Here is an 18,255-nt window from a genome sequence, read left to right on the forward strand (position 1 = left end):
GTGGAATTTCAAAAGATTAAAATGAACCAAACCTGATGTTTAAATTTTTACTATTAAAGATTTAACAGTTAGTCTCATCCTGGATTTGCCCCAATTGCACTGTAAAACACGAATAATTTTCATATGCTCTGCATGGAAATGAGAACTAAGGGAGCCTTCTTTGTGAGGCAGTGATGGCGGTGAGGGGCCGTGATAATTATTGGGCAGGAAACCCTGTTTTGTGCCCATGTTTGGTTTGAGCAGTAAATATTTTGAGCAAAGATGCTCCCAAAGATGGTTTCTATTTGCAGGAAATAATTGGGATAAAGATTTCCTCCCAAAGATGGTTACCATTTATTTTTTTTAGTTTTCTTAGCTTCCAAAATAGGGAAATCCTTATTCCCACATTCTTTATTCCTTTTATAGGAGACTGTGAAGTTAAGTTGTAGAGAAATAGCACATTTTTGTTATTTTGCTATTTTGTGACCCTTCACGTAAATTGTTATACTTAGGATTAGCAGACTAGTAAAACAAAAATGACTATTTTAGGTAATCTAATATAGAAAAATTCAGAAATCAGAGAGAGAGAGAGTCTTAGAATATAAATATTCAGGTTATAAGAGGAAAATGAGACCAAAAGAGTTAAGACTTTCTAGCTCAGGGTTGCCTGGACCAAGCAAAACCTTTACTTTGTCCTTCATCATTTGCCATCCAGGAGACAGAGCCTTTGGTTGTTGAAACTCTGAGCTTATTTATGAGGTTTGCTGAAATGGAAAGAAATCTGGAATTTATGGCATGATTCTCCGTTGCCATTTGCTAAGCTAAGATTGTGAAACATATGGCCTTAATATGGAATGAAAAAGAAAATAGTGTTTTTATTAAACCCACCATCACTGTTCAGGTCCTGGTTTGCTTTTCCACATTCCTGTCCTTGGGTAGTGCTACACAGTATGTCGAAAAACATTTGAACCAAATGTGGTCTTAGCCGTTCATTCCCCCTTGCCCTGAAAAGAACGGGAGCAGAGAGAAAGCAGAGTGTCTTATGTTGGGTTTAAATGTGAGCAAGTGGGGAATGAATTTGGCCACTGGCTTGTGCATTAATTACCCAGCCACTTTAATCACTGTGGCTTCAATAAAAGCATTTGTATTTGCAGAGAATCTGCTGGGTGAAGCACTCAGGTTTTAAGTAGTGTGTACTGATGCCAGAAACCAGTCCTTTTTTTTTTGTAGTAATAAGTAATGTATAACTTCCTGTCTATGGATGGTGCGGGGGGTGGACCAAACTTTTTGCTTTTGTGCCTACATGTTCTAAAAGGAGACAGCAAGGAATGCACTATTATTATCTGAATCCCTTTAATTTTCTGATCAGGCTGCCTTTTGTCAAGCCCAGTGGATTAAAAGACAAGGTTTTATATAAGTGGGAGAATGGCTCACACAGCTTTCCCCTATGATAGTTTAATATATCATAGTTGAAGGGCATCTGTAAATGGTAAATCCCCATAGGGGAAAATTCAAGGTGTTTGCAATTGCTGTGGCTGAAGCACAGATCAACCAGATGGTCACTGGTTTGGGAACTGGAGTTTCCCTGCTGGGCAAGGATGTATGTGGGAAGGATTACAGGGGAGAAGTTAGGGAGAGAGAAGTGTTGGTGGTAGCAGAGGGAATGATATGGGGGCTCAGGACAGAGGTTGTTCACATTCTGGAATGCTGCTAACATGTCATCGTTTAAATAGTCAGCATCACTCTGTGCGTGCATCTCTGAAACTGACCCTGTGGGCAAGTCAATGATCTATATCATACCTAGCAGTAGATAGAGATGATGAGTCTGAAATGACAGCTACTTAAATCTCTTCTCCCCATCCCCACCTCCTCCTCTGTTTCTAAACCCAGATTGGTGAGTTACTGAGCACTACCCATCCTGCCAACAAAGCCAGTTTAACCCTGTTCTGTCCTGAAGAGGGCGACTGGAAGAACTCCAATCTTGACAGACACAATCTCCAAGACTTCATCAATATTAAACTCAACTCAGCTTGTATATTGCCAGAAATGGAAGGACTTTCTGAGTTCACTGAGTATCTCTCAGAATCCGTGGAAGTCCCGTCTCCCTTTGACATCCTGGAACCTCCCACTTCAGGTGGATTTCTAAAGCTCTCCAAGCCCTGCTGTTACATTTTTCCAGGAGGGAGGGGTGATTCTGCACTGTTCGCAGTGAATGGATTCAATATGCTCATCAACGGAGGGTCAGAAAGAAAATCCTGCTTCTGGAAGCTCATCCGACACTTAGACCGAGTGGACTCAATTCTGCTCACCCACATTGGGGATGACAATTTGCCTGGAATCAACAGCATGCTGCAGCGGAAGATTGCGGAGCTGGAGGAGGAGCAGTCCCAAGGCTCCACCACCAATAGTGACTGGATGAAAAACCTCATCTCCCCTGACCTGGGGGTTGTATTTCTTAATGTACCTGAACATCTGAAAAACCCAGAGCCCAACATCAAGATGAAGAGGAGCATAGAAGAAGCTTGCTTCACTCTCCAGTACCTAAACAAATTGTCTATGAAACCAGAGCCTCTATTTAGAAGTGTAGGCAATACCATAGAGCCTGTCATTCTTTTCCAAAAAATGGGAGTCGGGAAACTCGAGATGTACGTGCTTAATCCAGTCAAGAGCAGCAAGGAAATGCAGTACTTTCTGCAGCAGTGGACTGGCACCAACAAAGACAAGGCTGAATTAATTCTGCCCAGTGGTCAAGAAGTAGATATCCCAATTCCCTACTTAACTTCGGTCTCATCTTTGATCGTGTGGCATCCAGCAAACCCTGCTGAAAAAATCATTCGAGTTCTCTTTCCTGGAAACAGCACCCAATACAACATCCTGGAAGGGCTAGAAAAGCTCAAACACTTAGACTTCCTGAAGCAGCCTCTGGCCACCCAGAAGGATCTCACCGGCCAGGTGCCCACCCCCACCACCGCAAAACAAGTAAAACTGAAACAGAGGGCTGACAGCCGAGAAAGTCTGAAGCCAGCCGCGAAGCCACTTCCTACCAAGTCGGTGCGAAAGGAGTCTAAAGAAGAAACCCCTGACATCGCAAAAGCTAATCAAGTGGAAAAGCCTCCCAAAGTCGAAAGCAAAGAAAAAGCAGTAGTGAAAAAAGACAAGCCCATCAAAACGGAGACCAAAGCTCCGGTGTCAGAGAAGGAGGTGGCCAGCAAGGAGGAGCAGCCTCCCGCCAAAGCCGAGGTGGCCGAGAAGCAGGCCACAGACGTCAAACCCAAAGTCGCCAAAGAGAAGGTAGTGAAGAAGGACACGAAGCCCAAATCCGAAGAGAAGAAAGAAGAAAAGGAAAAACCCAAGAAAGAGGTGGCGAAGAAGGAAGAGAAAACACCCATCAAGAAGGAGGAAAAACTGAAAAAGGAAGAGGTGAAAAAGGAAGTCAAAAAAGAAATCAAGAAAGAAGAGAAAAAGGAACTCAAAAAGGAAGTTAAGAAGGAAACACCACTGAAGGAGCCCAAGAAGGAAGTTAAGAAGGAAGAAAAGAAGGAAATCAAGAAAGAAGAAAAGGAGCCCAAAAAAGAAATTAAGAAGCTCCCTAAGGACTCAAAGAAAACTACTCCTCTAGCTGAAGCAAAAAAACCAGCTGCTTTAAAGCCAAAAGTACCTAAGAAGGAAGAGACGGTCAAGAAAGAGTCTGTTGCTGCTGGGAAGCCAAAGGAGAAGGGAAAAGTTAAAGTCATTAAGAAGGAAGCCAAGCCTTCAGAGGCTGCGGCCATCGGCACCGTGGCTACCACAGCAGCTGTCGTGGCGGCTGCTGGAATCGTGGCCACTGGCCCTGCCAAAGAACTCGAAGCCGAGAGGTCCCTTATGTCATCCCCTGAGGATCTAACCAAGGACTTTGAGGAACTAAAGGCTGAAGAGGTTGATGTGGTGAAGGACATCAAGCCTCAGCTGGAGCTCATTGAAGATGAAGAGAAGGGAAAGGAGACAGAGCCGGTTGAAGCCTACGTCGTCCAGAAGGAGACAGAAGTCATCAAAGGCCCTGCCGAGTCCCCCGATGAGGGCATCACTACCACTGAAGGGGAAGGTGAATGTGAGCAGACGCCCGAGGAACTAGAGCCGGTTGAGAAGCAAGGGGTGGATGACATTGAAAAATATGAAGACGAAGGAGCTGGTTTTGAAGAATCCTCAGAGACTGGAGACTATGAAGAAAAGGCAGAAACTGAGGAGGCGGAGGAGCCCGAAGAGGACAGTGAAGAGAATGTGTGCGTGAGCACCTCCAAGCACAGCCCCGTGGATGAGGAGGAAAGTGCAAAGGTGGAGGCGGACGTGCACCTCAAGGAGAAGAGGGAGTCTGTAGCCAGCGGGGATGACCGAGCAGAAGAAGACATGGATGAGGCAGTGGAGAAAGGAGAAGCCGAACTGTCTGAGGAGGAAGGTGAAGAGGACAAAGCAGAGGATGCCAGAGAGGAAGAATACGAGCCAGAAAAGGCTGAAGCTGAAGATTACGTGATGGCCGTGGTGGACAAGGCGGCAGAGGCTGGTGGCACTGATCAGTATGGCTTCCTGGCCACATCAGCCAAGCAACCTGGAGCCCAGTCTCCTGGCCGAGAACCCGCATCTTCAATCCATGACGAGACTTTACCCGGAGGCTCTGAGAGCGAGGCCACGGCCTCTGATGAAGAGAATCGGGAAGACCAGCCCGAGGAGTTCACCGCCACCTCTGGCTACACTCAGTCCACCATTGAGATATCCAGTGAGCCTACCCCAATGGATGAGATGTCTACCCCTCGAGACGTGATGAGTGATGAGACCAACAATGAAGAGACAGAGTCTCCATCTCAGGAATTTGTCAATATCACCAAATACGAGTCTTCGCTATATGCTCAGGAATACACCAAGCCTGCTGTCACACCATTCAACGGCTTATCTGATGGGTCAAAGACAGATGCCACTGAGGGCAAGGACTACAGTGTTTCAGCCTCCACCATATCGCCACCCTCATCCATGGAAGAAGACAAATTCACCAGATCTGCTCTACGCGACGCTTATTATTCTGAAGAAAAAGCAGTGAAACCCAGCGACACGTTGGAGGTCCAAGATACCACCTCAGCAGTTTCAGATGAAAGACTTAGTCCAGTCAAGAGTCCATCCCTGAGTCCATCTCCACCATCACCCATCGAGAAGACCCCTCTGGGTGAACGTAGTGTGAACTTCTCTCTGACACCCAATGAGATTAAAGTCTCCACGGAGGCAGAAGCAGTCTCTGTGTCTCCCGAGGTGACCCAAGAAGTAGTTGAAGAACACTGTGCCAGTCCTGAGGAGAAGACTCTGGAAGTGGTGTCACCATCTCAGTCTGTGACTGGCAGTGCTGGCCACACCCCTTACTACCAGTCTCCTACCGAAGAGAAATCCAGCCACCTCCCAACAGAAGTCATTGAAAAACCACAGGCAGTTCCAGTGAGTTTTGAATTCAGTGATGCCAAAGATGAGAGTGAAAGGGCTTCAGTAAGCCCCATGGATGAACCTGTGCCCGACTCAGAGTCGCCCATTGAAAAAGTTCTGTCTCCCTTGCGCAGCCCTCCCTTGATTGGGTCGGAGTCTGCCTATGAAAGTTTTCTGAGTGTGGATGACAAGGCTCCCAGTAGAGGTTCCGAAAGCCCCTTTGAAGGGAAGAATGGAAAGCAAGGCTTTCCAGACCAAATAAGTCCCGTTTCTGAAATGACTTCCACTGGCCTTTACCAGGACAAACAGGAGGGGAAGAGCACAGACTTTATACCAATAAAGGAAGACTTTAGTCCAGAAAAGAAAACTGATGATGTAGAAGCCATGAGTTCTCATGCCGCATTGGCTTTGGATGAAAGGAAATTGGGAGATGTTTCTCCAACACAGATAGACGTCATTCAGTTTGGGTCTTTCAAAGAAGACACCAAGATGTCCATTTCCGAAGGTACTGTCTCCGACAAGTCAGCCACACCTGTCGATGAGGGCGTAGCTGAAGACACGTACTCTCACATGGAGGGTGTGGCCTCAGTCTCCACAGCCTCTGTGGCCACGAGCTCCTTTCCAGAGCCAACAACAGATGATGTGTCTCCCTCCTTGCATGCCGAAGTTGGCTCCCCACATTCCACAGAAGTAGACGACTCCCTCTCCGTGTCTGTTGTGCAAACACCCACCACTTTCCAGGAAACAGAAATGTCTCCCTCTAAAGAAGAATGCCCAAGGCCAATGTCAATCTCTCCTCCAGACTTCTCCCCCAAGACTGCCAAATCCAGGACACCGGTTCAAGATCACCGATCGGAGCAGTCCTCCATGTCCATTGAATTTGGCCAGGAATCTCCTGAGCACTCCCTTGCCATGGACTTCAGTCGCCAGTCTCCAGATCACCCAACGGCGGGTGTGGGTGTGCTGCACATCACTGAAAACGGGCCAACTGAAGTAGACTACAGTCCTTCTGACATGCAGGACTCCAGTTTGTCACATAAGATCCCCCTGGCGGAGGAGCCGTCCTACACCCAAGATAATGATCTCTCTGAGCTCATCTCGGTGTCTCAGGTGGAGGCCTCCCCTTCCACCTCTTCTGCTCATACCCCTTCTCAAATAGCTTCTCCCCTTCAAGAAGACACTCTATCTGACGTTGCTCCTCCCAGAGATATGACCTTATATGCCTCGCTCACCTCTGAGAAAGTACAGAGCCTGGAAGGAGAGAAGCTCTCTCCCAAATCTGATATCTCTCCACTCACCCCACGAGAGTCCTCTCCTTCATATTCCCCTGGTTTTTCAGATTCTACCTCTGCAGTGAAAGAGAGCACAGCAGTGCACCGCACCTCCTCTTCTCCACCAGTAGACTCAGCATCCGCAGAGCCCTATGGCTTCCGGGCCTCGATGTTATTCGACACAATGCAGCATCATCTCACCTTGGATAGAGATTTGACCACATCTGGTATTGAGAAGGATGGTGGAGAGAAGGTACCTGGTGACTTTAGCTATGCTTATCAAAAGCCTGAGAAGACCACCGGGTCCCCAGATGAAGACGATTATGACTACGAATCCTACGGGAAAACAACTCGGACCCCAGATGTGGGCAGCTATTACTATGAGAAGACAGAGAGAACCGTGAAATCTCCGTGTGACAGTGGTTACTCCTATGAGACCATTGAGAAGACCAAGACCCCTGAAGATGGTGGCTATGCCTGTGAAATTACTGAGAAGACCACACGGACCCCCGAAGAAGGTGGGTACTCCTATGAGATCAGCGAGAAGACAATAAGGACCCCTGAAGTGAGCGGTTACAGCTATGAAGCGACTGAAAGGTCTAGGAGGCTCCTGGATGACATCAGCAATGGCTATGATGACTCTGAGGATGGTGGCCACACACTGGGGGACACCAGCTACTCTTGTGAGACCACGGAGAAAATTACCAGTTTCCCTGAGTCTGAAAGTTACTCCTATGAGATGTCTACCAAAATGACACGAAGCCCTGATTCTTCCACTTACTGTTATGAGACAATGGAGAAAATCACTAAGACCCCCCAGGCATCTACATACTCCTATGAGACCTCAGACCGATGCTACTCTGCAGAGAAGAAGTCTCCCTCGGAGGCCCGCCAGGAGGTTGATTTATGCCTTGTGTCCTCCTGTGAATACAAGCATCCCAAGACAGAGCTTTCACCCTCCTTCATCAATCCCAATCCTCTGGAGTGGTTTGCCAGTGAAGAGCCCACTGAAGAATCCGAGAAGCCCCTCACTCAGTCAGGGGGAGCCCCTCCGCCTCCAGGAGGAAAACAACAGGGCCGACAGTGTGACGAAACCCCTCCCACTTCAGTGAGTGAGTCGGCCCCATCCCAGACCGACTCTGACGTCCCCCCAGAGACGGAAGAGTGCCCCTCCATCACAGCTGATGCAAACATCGACTCTGAAGATGAGTCAGAAACTATCCCCACAGATAAAACGGTCACATACAAACACATGGACCCACCTCCGGCCCCCATGCAGGACCGCAGCCCTTCTCCACGACATCCTGACGTGACCATGGTGGACCCAGAGGCCTTAGCCATTGAGCAGAACCTGGGCAAAGCTCTGAAGAAAGATCTAAAAGAAAAGACCAAGACCAAGAAGCCAGGTACCAAGACCAAGTCCTCCTCACCTGTCAAGAAAGGTGATGGGAAGTCCAAGCCCTCAGCAGCTTCACCAAAACCAGGGCCCTTGAAAGAACCTTCAGATAAGGTGTCGAGAGTGGCTTCTCCTAAGAAGAAAGAGTCTGTGGAAAAAGCAACAAAAACCACCGCCACTCCTGAGGTCAAAGCTTCACGTGGGGATGAGAAAGACAAGGAGACCAAGAATGCTGCCAACGTCTCCAAGTCAGTAAAGACCGCGACTGCAGGTAGGCGGAGGGTGCCTGGTGTTGATGTTGGCTACAACCATCCTTTTCTTGAGAGCCATTATATTTCCATTTGTTCTGGGAAAATGAAGGTCTTCCTTCCCCACTGCTATTCTGTCCCGTCTAAAGGTGTGTATCTTGTGGCCCATTGTGGCCCGCAGGCCTGGGGATGGCTCAGCATATGGCCTAGTGCAGCTTGATGAACTCAGATAGGATCCTGGGTTTGCAGCTTCCTGGAATACAGCCCCTGAATCCCTGTTTAAACCTTCAGGACCTAGGATGTGTGTTTCAGGCTGCTCTGAAGACTGGCTTCAGGTGTGCTGGCCTGGAAGAAGCTGGGTGACCTAGGCCGGGAGCTCCCAAAGGCCTAATGAGAACCAGAGGCTCCATGCCAACCCCGAAATGATGAGCCTAGGCCAAGATGTAGCATCCTTTCTTTTATATGAAAAATTTTAAGTTAAAAAGTAAGATTTTTATTTTTAAAGGCTCACTATGGTGGTGCGTCCCTATAAAAGGCATTGTTCTGTTTCCTTATCCAGTAGCAAATATTATCCTTTCATTTGAGCAGTGAGTGCCCACTATAAGTGGAGAGGAAGGTGCTGAAGCTCTTCCTCATTTCTGTCTCACCCAAGGCACACTAACAAGACACACAACGTCATTTCAGATTGAAATTCCACTTGGCCACTGCAGATGTCTCTGACTTCTGCTCATTCGTGTTTGCCAGCAATTCCCAGATTTTTATGTTTCTCACCAGTGGCTGGGGTTTTTGCTAGAACTGGTTTCTGCTAACCCAACTTTGTATTGTTGCTTTAAATTGTTCACAAGGATTTACATTAATACTTTTTTTTGGCTATGTACGGCTGTCCAAGGATTTTAGATCATACTTCACAACGTAATATAAATTGACCCAAACACATAAAGCAAAAGAAAAAAAATTAAAGCATTTCCTTGATTTATCAGGGAAAAGCTGAGAGATGCTTGCACCCAGTGAAATTTTTGCTTCAATTTTAGGACTAACATTTTCATCAAATTTGGTCTTTTTACATACAGAGAACCACCTGAATTTATGCCTGCTTAGAATGATCCTATAACCACCAGGACAGAATTTATGTGTGTGTGTATATATATATACACAAAACTATCATGGACACATTTGTTATCTTTGGCCTGAAAGAGCTGACAGCTGACCAACACTCAGGAGTAAAAGCCTGGTGCCCAAACAGATGAAAACTGCTACCAGTTATGCCTGGACATACCTTCTGCTAGTCCACAAAACTGATTTCTTTAAAAAACTGTTTTTGAACATTTGAAGAAATAACCCAAAAGCCAGAGTAACAAAGATGAATTAATTTAGTTTTGACGATGCTTTTTGAAAAGACAAATTTGAGCGATTGCTTTTAAAAACAAACTTGAGTGGACTTTTGACAATTTCCAGCTTGGGTTCCAGTGAACAATATTCATTTGGTGTTGATGGTAGTAATTCAGCGTTCAAGGCACAGTTGCAGACATGTTAATTATTAGAATGGAAACTCATTTTTATTTCTTGCATGTTTGGGAATTAAAGTTGGGTTCTTACGCATGCCAGGCAAATGCCCTACTGTAAATCTTCTAACTAGGACAAGTCAGCGAGCAAGCTCCCTATGCAGGGTGCCAGGATGCTTCGGGGTTCATCTGAATCTCTACTTTGCTCAGGCCTTTCTGATTTAGGCTGGGAAATTGGGCTACTGGTTGCCTTTTTCCTCACTCAGGTATGTCTGGATAGGTTAGCTAGCCTTTCTGGAGCTTCTTACACCAAAACTTGATTCCAGCCCTGAGGATGAGGGTATCAGTTAGGAGCATTGTGTTAGGGAGAGAATACAGTGTTTTTTCAGATCATGGATGAGGCTGAGGTACTGAGGGTGCTGGAGACCTCATGGGGTTAGGATCTGAACCATTTACTAGGTGAAATGTTAGGACATACCATCAGCCATGGATAAAATTGATATCAGAAAAGACCCTAATGTGAATTACTAATGTGAATTACAAGGTCATTTGACCATGGTTAGCCAGATACAAATGCTTCCTTTCAACTAAATGTTTCTTAGATCACTTTTCAAATTAAAGCCCAGGTTAGTAGCTCCTTTAGGAGCAGTATTATTATCTAATGCCATGTTTTGGAAAGGCCTTGAAATTCTTCCTACTTAAAACTCTTCTACTTACCTGTAATAGACAACCCATGACTTCTGTTGTCCATTGCTTGGGTTGTCCATTACGGATAATATCCCATTCTTTACTTCTCCTTTTGGGCCGTGGTTGGTAAACATCTATGGTATGATTGCTAGTGTTAGATGCAGTCTACAAGTTAACAGGGAGATGGACATACTGGTACCTCTTTGCATGTCCCAGAGGACCTGCCTGGGGATGAGCAGGGAAGGTGTATTGGATGCTGTGGGGACGGTGTGTTGGATACAGGTTTTTTTACATTACTGTGACCCTTGCTTTATCTTTGTTTACTAAAGGACCAGGTACCACAAAAACGGCCAAGTCCTCCACTGTGCCCCCAGGCCTCCCTGTGTATTTGGACCTGTGCTACATCCCCAACCACAGCAATAGTAAGAATGTTGATGTTGAGTTTTTCAAGAGGGTGCGGTCATCCTACTATGTGGTGAGTGGGAATGACCCTGCTGCCGAGGAGCCCAGCCGGGCTGTGCTGGATGCCTTGTTGGAAGGGAAGGCCCAGTGGGGCAGCAACATGCAGGTAAGAGCTCCAGGACACTGTCTGTGCTGTAGCAGAGCTGGGCCAAGAAGCAGGGGAGGGAGCAATGTCTAAAGAGTCATCTTTTTTAGTATGGATCCTTGTGTGCTGCTTTCTGAATCTGTCACACATGAAATATCCTGAGGACAGAGTCAGTTTTATATACAGAAGATTGTCTAAAGTAGTATTCTTGATAGCACCAACAATCATTGCCTTGGAGGAAAACCACCTTACATGAGACATAAGTCATTTTACTGTATCTGTGAAACAGGCCCAAAATTAATTGCCCTTCCCCCAATGTACTGAGTACTGTGTGTGAATCAAAGTGGTTATATTTCCACAGGAGAGCTGCTGGAGAGTTGTTTTTATTCTTCTGTGTTTTGTGGGTAGACGAAAGCTAGGAACATGATGATTTAGAAAACACCTGCAGGTGAAATTCCATAGTAGGAGCTTTGCTTCCAAAGGAACCTTCCATCTCCCAGACCACATGTTTGGCTATGAGCCACCCCATCAAGCCAGCTGTAATCTTTGCTTACTTAACTCATGAGTCTGCATAGAATCACCTGGTAGTCTATGTTAATCATGTGAAATCTAATGGAAAGCACACAGTGACCTCCTACTGAATATTAGATGGAAATTTTACTGTTCAGGCCATTACCCAAACACCCCACTTCTCCAACCCCAGCCACATACATGAATTGCAAATACAAATCTTTGTCCTCGGCACAGTGTTATCTACCTAGTGGGTGGGGTTGTAAAGGCTTTGAGCTTTAATAATAACTGAAACTCCTTGGATTAAATATGTATTATCTTTCATGCAAAATGTATCAGCTGTGTTAAAGGAAGTAGAAGACACTGCATCTTAACTGAAAAGTCAACTAATTGATAAAAGCAACTATTTCAAGTCAGCTTGCTTTTAGCACTAGTCTTCAGTTTCCTGCCAGCTTTATTCTGGTTCCTGTAAAATATAAGTTGAAAAATCCTTTCTGTGTCTATTGAAAATTGGACAATTTTTTAGTTTTTTTTTTTGTCTGATGCTCTAATACCTTGTTCTATTTTTTTCATCTGGTTCATGTGTGTGCCCTTACTCGGCTCTTTTCTCTTCCTGCAGGTGACTCTGATCCCAACTCACGACTCAGAAGTGATGAGGGAATGGTACCAGGAGACCCATGAGAAACAGCAAGACCTCAACATCATGGTCTTAGCAAGCAGCAGCACGGTGGTTATGCAAGATGAGTCCTTCCCTGCATGCAAGATAGAACTGTAATGAACAAGGCCAGCCACACCACAGGATTTGAACTTTGTCTCCAGAAATTCTTCGATTTGAAACTACCTTTTCTAAACCATCAATTCATCTGATTAAGTCGCTGAACAATTACCTGCCAAATGCTATCCTGTGTCATGGTGATGCAAGTCTCCGTTTTTGCTGATTGCTAAGGGAAGTAACAGTATTCCCACAGTAGGGTTCAAGTTACTGCAAAATTACCTACCCCAGTTCATCTCTGCTGAACATTTGGAAACCATGCACTAGCGAGCCCAACTGACTTCTGCTAGGTAGAGACATTTGTCTTACAGAGAGAAAGAAAGAGAGAGAGAGAGAGGGAGTGAGGGAGGGAGGGAGCACACAAAAAGGATGCAGGAGAGAGAGAGAGAGAAAGAGATAAAGCACGAGAAAGGAGAATGCACGAGAAGGAGATGTAATGGTAGAGCGTTCTGGTGAGATACCAAGAGAGAAGAGAGAGCAGGATGGGGGAAGAGAAGAAAACCAACGGTTTGGTCTGCATTTTCTCTGGCAGTAGGTATTCTGTAGTCGATATAGGCAGTGTTTTCCTTTTTTGTCAGTCTGAGTCGTCAAAAAGGGTCTTACTTTTCTAAAGCAGTGTGGCTAGAAGAAAACAAAAGAACAAAACTTGTTATGCGAGCATGTGAGATGTTCACACCTTATCAAGCGCCTTCACTTTGAAGACTGCACACTGACATGATGTAGTTGAGTGTAGACTAGACACAAGTGGTCGAGCCCCATTCAGAACTCTCTGACTCTAACCACACACATTGATCTAAGGCACGCTCCCAGCATTTTGTCCACCCACGTGGTCCACACCGAGTCAATTAACCTGCATGCAGCAACACCCATGTCCACTCTGATTAACTGAAGCAAATACCAAAGCAGTTGGGAGTACATATGGTAGACAGTTTGCCTTAGGAAGTGACTTGAATGTACAAAGATACTTGATGCACTTATTTTTTAATGTGAGACAGCAAGTTTATAAAACATCCGTGTAGGATTATAGATACTCCAGTTAAAGGAGCCCATGTGTGCTCAAGTGTGGGGGTACTAGAAGCTGATCTGATTGGTCCAACAGTTTGATGCTGGGTCATGCGTGTTGAATACCACTTCAGTGTACCTGTGGCCTCTTAGTCAAACAAGTTGTGCCTTTCATAGCTTCTTTACTACTGCAAGTTCAAGATTGAAATGGCTTCTGGGATCAGAACTGGGAAAGCAGTGAATCTTATGGTGGAAGAGGTTCTCAGCAAGTGTACAGTATTTACCTTCCTTTGTCTTACATTGGCTTTTTTAATTTCCATTAACTTCAACAAAATTATGGGAACAAGTGTACAGCAGAATTTTTTTTTAGCTATGTGAGAACTTTTCATAGATGAACTTTTTAACAAATGTTTTAATTTACAGGAATATGCAAAGAAAACTTTCAAGTGATAAAGTCTTTTTTTTTTTTAAGTGTTTCGTAAGACAAAAAAAATGAATAATGTTTTTTGAAGTTGTGGCAAGACTGAAGTCTGATATTGCAGTCATAATATTTATTAGAAACCTGTAACTACGAGGAATAAGGATACCTCCCACCCCTTGGTTCCCATCACATAAAAATCTGAGTATGTGCTATTTGAGAGTGGGAGCGAATGGCATGGTAGGCTATTTTTCAGGGCCTTCGCGAGTATATCACCCAGTGGTACCCTACATACTTCTCTCAAGATCTTCAACCATGAGGTAAAAGAGCCAAGTTCAAAAGGACCGTAGCACAAATTTGCTTTGGGATTTTCTTTTCTGGAAAAAAAAAAAAAATAGCTTGAAAACAAAATGAATTCCCAACTCCTGCGTTCATCATGTAGAATTCTGACATAATGTCCATCACTGTCATCACTGAACCACGCACCTGGGAAGCCAGATCATGATGGCAGCTGACGTCAGGTTTCGGGTTGCAGACCAGTGCACCCAGTGTTCAGATGTGGCAAACTTCTCAGTGACAACTGTCCTGTGCTCTGTCACGTTACGTTTCCTGCAGACTCTATGATCTACGGAGTAGTGAACAATGACCTCATTTTATTTTCTATGTTAGTTATTTATTTCAAAATTTAACATTTAAGTTTATTTTTGTCTGTGATGTGTATGTTTTGCACTGCTAACTACTATGAGGGTTTAAACAATGCTTCTTCAGGGTCCCTTCACTGAGGACCTATGCAGTCTACTTAATGCTGTGAATTACATTTTCCAAATGTCTAATTTTTTTAAGAAAATTAATATTCTATTTTTGTTAGGCTTCTCTAGGAATACAGTTTTTATTTATTGCCCTGTTTTTTTTTTTCCAAGTCCTTAAAAATAACACATTAAGGGTACAAAAGTTTTACATGTGATGGAAAAGTCATTGTAACAAAAATGGATTTCATCACTTCTAACTTCTTTCATGAGAAAATCTAAAATACTCAAGACAATTACCTAACGGCTAGCTGTTGAGTTGGTCCACATAATGTGTGGGGAGAGAAACGATTTCTAGCCTTCTTGCCAAATCTAGACCTCTGGTTGATTTTTCTTTGATGAGTTATTTTCCAGTTTCCCAAATTAAGTTTCTTAACCATGTATATTATTTCGCTTTTTCAAAATACATTTTAGAAGAATTATAGCCAGCATTCAGTTTTAATCACTCAACCCCAATCCTTATTTTTTTTTTACTCCCCCCCCCCACTATGGGGTTTAATGGGAGAAATAGAAAAAACTGTCACTGGTCAGCTGGCTCTTTTTCCTATGAAATCTGTCAGTACCATATTCCATCTCTTGTGCTCAATGATGGCCACAGAGCCTGAGTATACCAGGAAAACCAATATTTGCATTACAGGTTGCTCCTGTCCTTCTAGATACCTTTCCTACCTGAGTGACTAACCTAATTTTTCTAGTTCCATAAGTACAGTTAGTTTAGTAACAGCCATCATAAAGTACCATGGACACTCATGGTGTAAACTCAATACCAACACAGACTTCTAGGAACTTTGTTTATACTGATTACTCAATCTGATTATATAGATTGACTATTTGAGTGGAAGGAGTTTCCATTCTGTTTAAGTGATGGGATTCGATCAAGATAGCGCTCATGATCATGACCTTTTGGGTAGTGTTCTTAAACAAAATTCTGCAGAGACTAAATGTTAGAGATGATCCTCCATTTTCAATTTTAACCAATTCTGTCCCCTTTCTTGAGACCCTGACCCCTGTGCATGCTTCCTCAGTCTTGTGGTGGGACTGGATACAATTATGACCCTCCCCGCAACACCATTTTCCATGGAGTTCAAAAGAAAAAAAAATTTTTTTTTCTTAATGTTACATATCATAGTGAATGGTTTCCCCAGTGTATATGAATGTTTTAAGTGTCTCCAATAGCTTAAGAAGTTTAGGAGCTTTCCAGTACTCATTTAATAAGATTTAATCAGTTGCTAATGGAAATTTTACCACCTTTCATTTTCCCTCTTTTACCAAATTTCAGCTCTTGGGAGCTGCTCTACAATTCTGGAATTGCTTTTCTTGCCGCTCTTTAGTCACCTGTCACAGGAGGTTCCTACTCAGTAATGATATTGTGAGTTAGGATAATAACTTTTCTTTTGGCGCCTCAGATTTAAGAGAAAAGATCCTGTTTCCGTTGGAAAGGAACAGAAGCTTTTGTCTTTTCACCAACTGAACAACACACCAAAAGCAGCCTAGGGATGAGCGTTCTTTGAAAGCAATTAGGTTACTCACCTGGTATTAAAATATATTTACTATTTTAAAAAATCTGTGACTTTATGACGTTCATTTAAAAGGCAGCATCAAAAACTGAAAAGAAAGGGAAAAAAAGAAACTGCTTCTCTGTACTTGTCTGGAGCTCCCCCAAACAGGAGCCACGGGGAAGAGGCTCAGACGGGGGTGCCCTTTGGAGAACACGCCGGGCGGGCGGCTCCCAGTCACACTTTCCCACGCCGCGCACGTCCTGACCTTTCCAGCCCGGAAAGCAGCGGCCCTGGGCCTGCCGAGAAGCACTTCGCACCCCTCTCTCTTGTTCTGAGTGGTGTTTGTGTCAGTCTGCAGCTGTGTATGGTATTATGTCTTATAACCCTGCATCACTTCTATCCTATCCAGTCATATCTAATGTAGAAAATTAGTTTCCAGTGAAAGTAATATGTAGTGCTTTTATGATATTTGTGTGCAATATCCCCTCTTCCATTGAGGATATTTGATGTAAAGGAAAAAAAAAAACTCAGTTCCACAATAAAATACAAAAGTGGCAAAAGTTCAGGTGTATGCTGTGCTGTCCTTGGCTTTATGTTTCCATTTGGGCTTTACCATCCACAAGAGGGATACGATGCTCTTCACAGGGGTGCTCCTTGGCTTTCCATGAATAGCTCTGAGGGTCCTGCTGCTGACCTTCGCAACTGCAGTCGTGTTATATTTGTGGCCAAGCTCTGAAACTAAAGGATGCTAGAGTCTAAGCACAGAAATGGGACATAAGGGGAAAGAACAATTCTAACTATTGCCCAGAAAGAAAAAGTAGACACCAGTGTGGTTGAAGGAGAATATTGAAGGCCTGTACAAGCCACAGATGAATCAAAAACCAGATTTTAATCCCAGCTCTGCCACACCTAGGTGGCCTCTCCCCTAGCCGGTCTGGTTCTTTTTCTCCCTGTAAAATGAGAGGGCTTGATGAGCTGGTTGGCTTTCCATGCTCTGTAAAGTCGGCCTGCTCAGTGGTCATGCACCTCGTCTCATCTCACTCTTGGTTCTGTGCTCATTCCTGCTGAGTGTTGTGCATCTGACACGTAGGAACTAACAGCTAGGAAAGGTGCTTGTATGTGATGAGAAACATCTATGAGTACGATGTCCTCAGCCATTCAAATGGTTACGGCTTGGATACTCCATGCCCAGCAGTGGCTTACACCTGTGGTGTGAGGTGCAAAGGGAGAAAAAAACAACTTGTGTCCTAGTTGATTGGGGAATACAGACCAGCTAGGGTGCAATGATGCCACACGCTGTGACAGGAATGAGCTTAGGTGACCACAGAAGCATCAGAAGTGATGTCTATGTAGAACACTGGAGTGTGTGTGTGTGTGTACATGTGTCTGTGTATACATGTGAGGAGTCAAATTGCAGGCAGAGGCAACATTCAAAGGCTCAGCAGAGAGCAAGATCGGCATACACTGGGGAGTGGAGACGGCTTACAATGCGGCGTGCATTGGGGAGTCACTGGCACTTCAAGTTCCCCTGACCACAGGATTAGTGGCCTTGTCTTCAGAGATGGTTCTTTGGCCTCAAGAGGTCCCTGCAGCCTGTCTTTGGTCACTGTGATATCCCTTTGTCATGCTTTTTCATCTTGCATTGTGGCTCTAAACTATAGGGCTGCACTGAGCAGTGCTTAGGAGGGATTCTGAAACCCTCTGGAAATGAAAGGGTTAATCACATGTGAACTGGGGATAGGACACCATCACTAAGAGATTTTAATGACACCCATCAGACTAACATTAAATGGTTGCAGAGGCTGTTTTCCATTATGTGTTGCCAAATTGCTCAGTATGGGGCCACTTCCTTCTGGTGTGATCCTACAGCCACAGCCGACCTGGTTTGCTGGGCTGTGTGATTTCAGCCTGGTGCCTCAGGAAGCCCTCAGTCACGGGGACTCCCGAGGGCGGCCCATCCTGCCTGACTACGTCCTTGCTCCACATAGAGAAGAGTTAATTCCCACTGGCTCTGCTATTCGCCGGAGGCAGGATTTCAGTTTCTTTCCAAGTAAATCACCGAAGGTCTGTTGAGGTCCTGTGACCATATTTTCTCCCTCTGTGTGTGTGTGAGTGTGAGTGGGTTACTTGAGACAGGGTCTCACTGTGTAGTCGAGGCCAGCCTTGAACTCATGATCCT

General features: G+C 44.7%; 1 protein-coding gene across 1 annotated transcript in view; it reads left to right on the forward strand.

The window, feature by feature from the left end:
* Positions 1 to 16,636, forward strand: part of Map1b (microtubule-associated protein 1B) — a 106,365-nt gene extending 89,729 nt beyond the window's left edge. Inside the window, exons 5-7 of the mRNA XM_005413934.2 lie at positions 1,870 to 8,356; positions 10,852 to 11,090; positions 12,199 to 16,636. Of these exons, the coding sequence (XP_005413991.1) occupies positions 1,870 to 8,356; positions 10,852 to 11,090; positions 12,199 to 12,354 (6,882 nt within the window). The 3' untranslated portion in view covers positions 12,355 to 16,636. The remainder of the gene's footprint in view (positions 1 to 1,869; positions 8,357 to 10,851; positions 11,091 to 12,198) is intronic.
* Positions 16,637 to 18,255: the final 1,619 nt, after the last annotated feature.

The sequence above is a fragment of the Chinchilla lanigera genome, unplaced genomic scaffold (assembly GCF_000276665.1).
Source record: "Chinchilla lanigera isolate Chin_1 unplaced genomic scaffold, ChiLan1.0 scaffold00174, whole genome shotgun sequence".
Classification (NCBI taxonomy): Eukaryota; Metazoa; Chordata; class Mammalia; order Rodentia; family Chinchillidae; genus Chinchilla; species Chinchilla lanigera.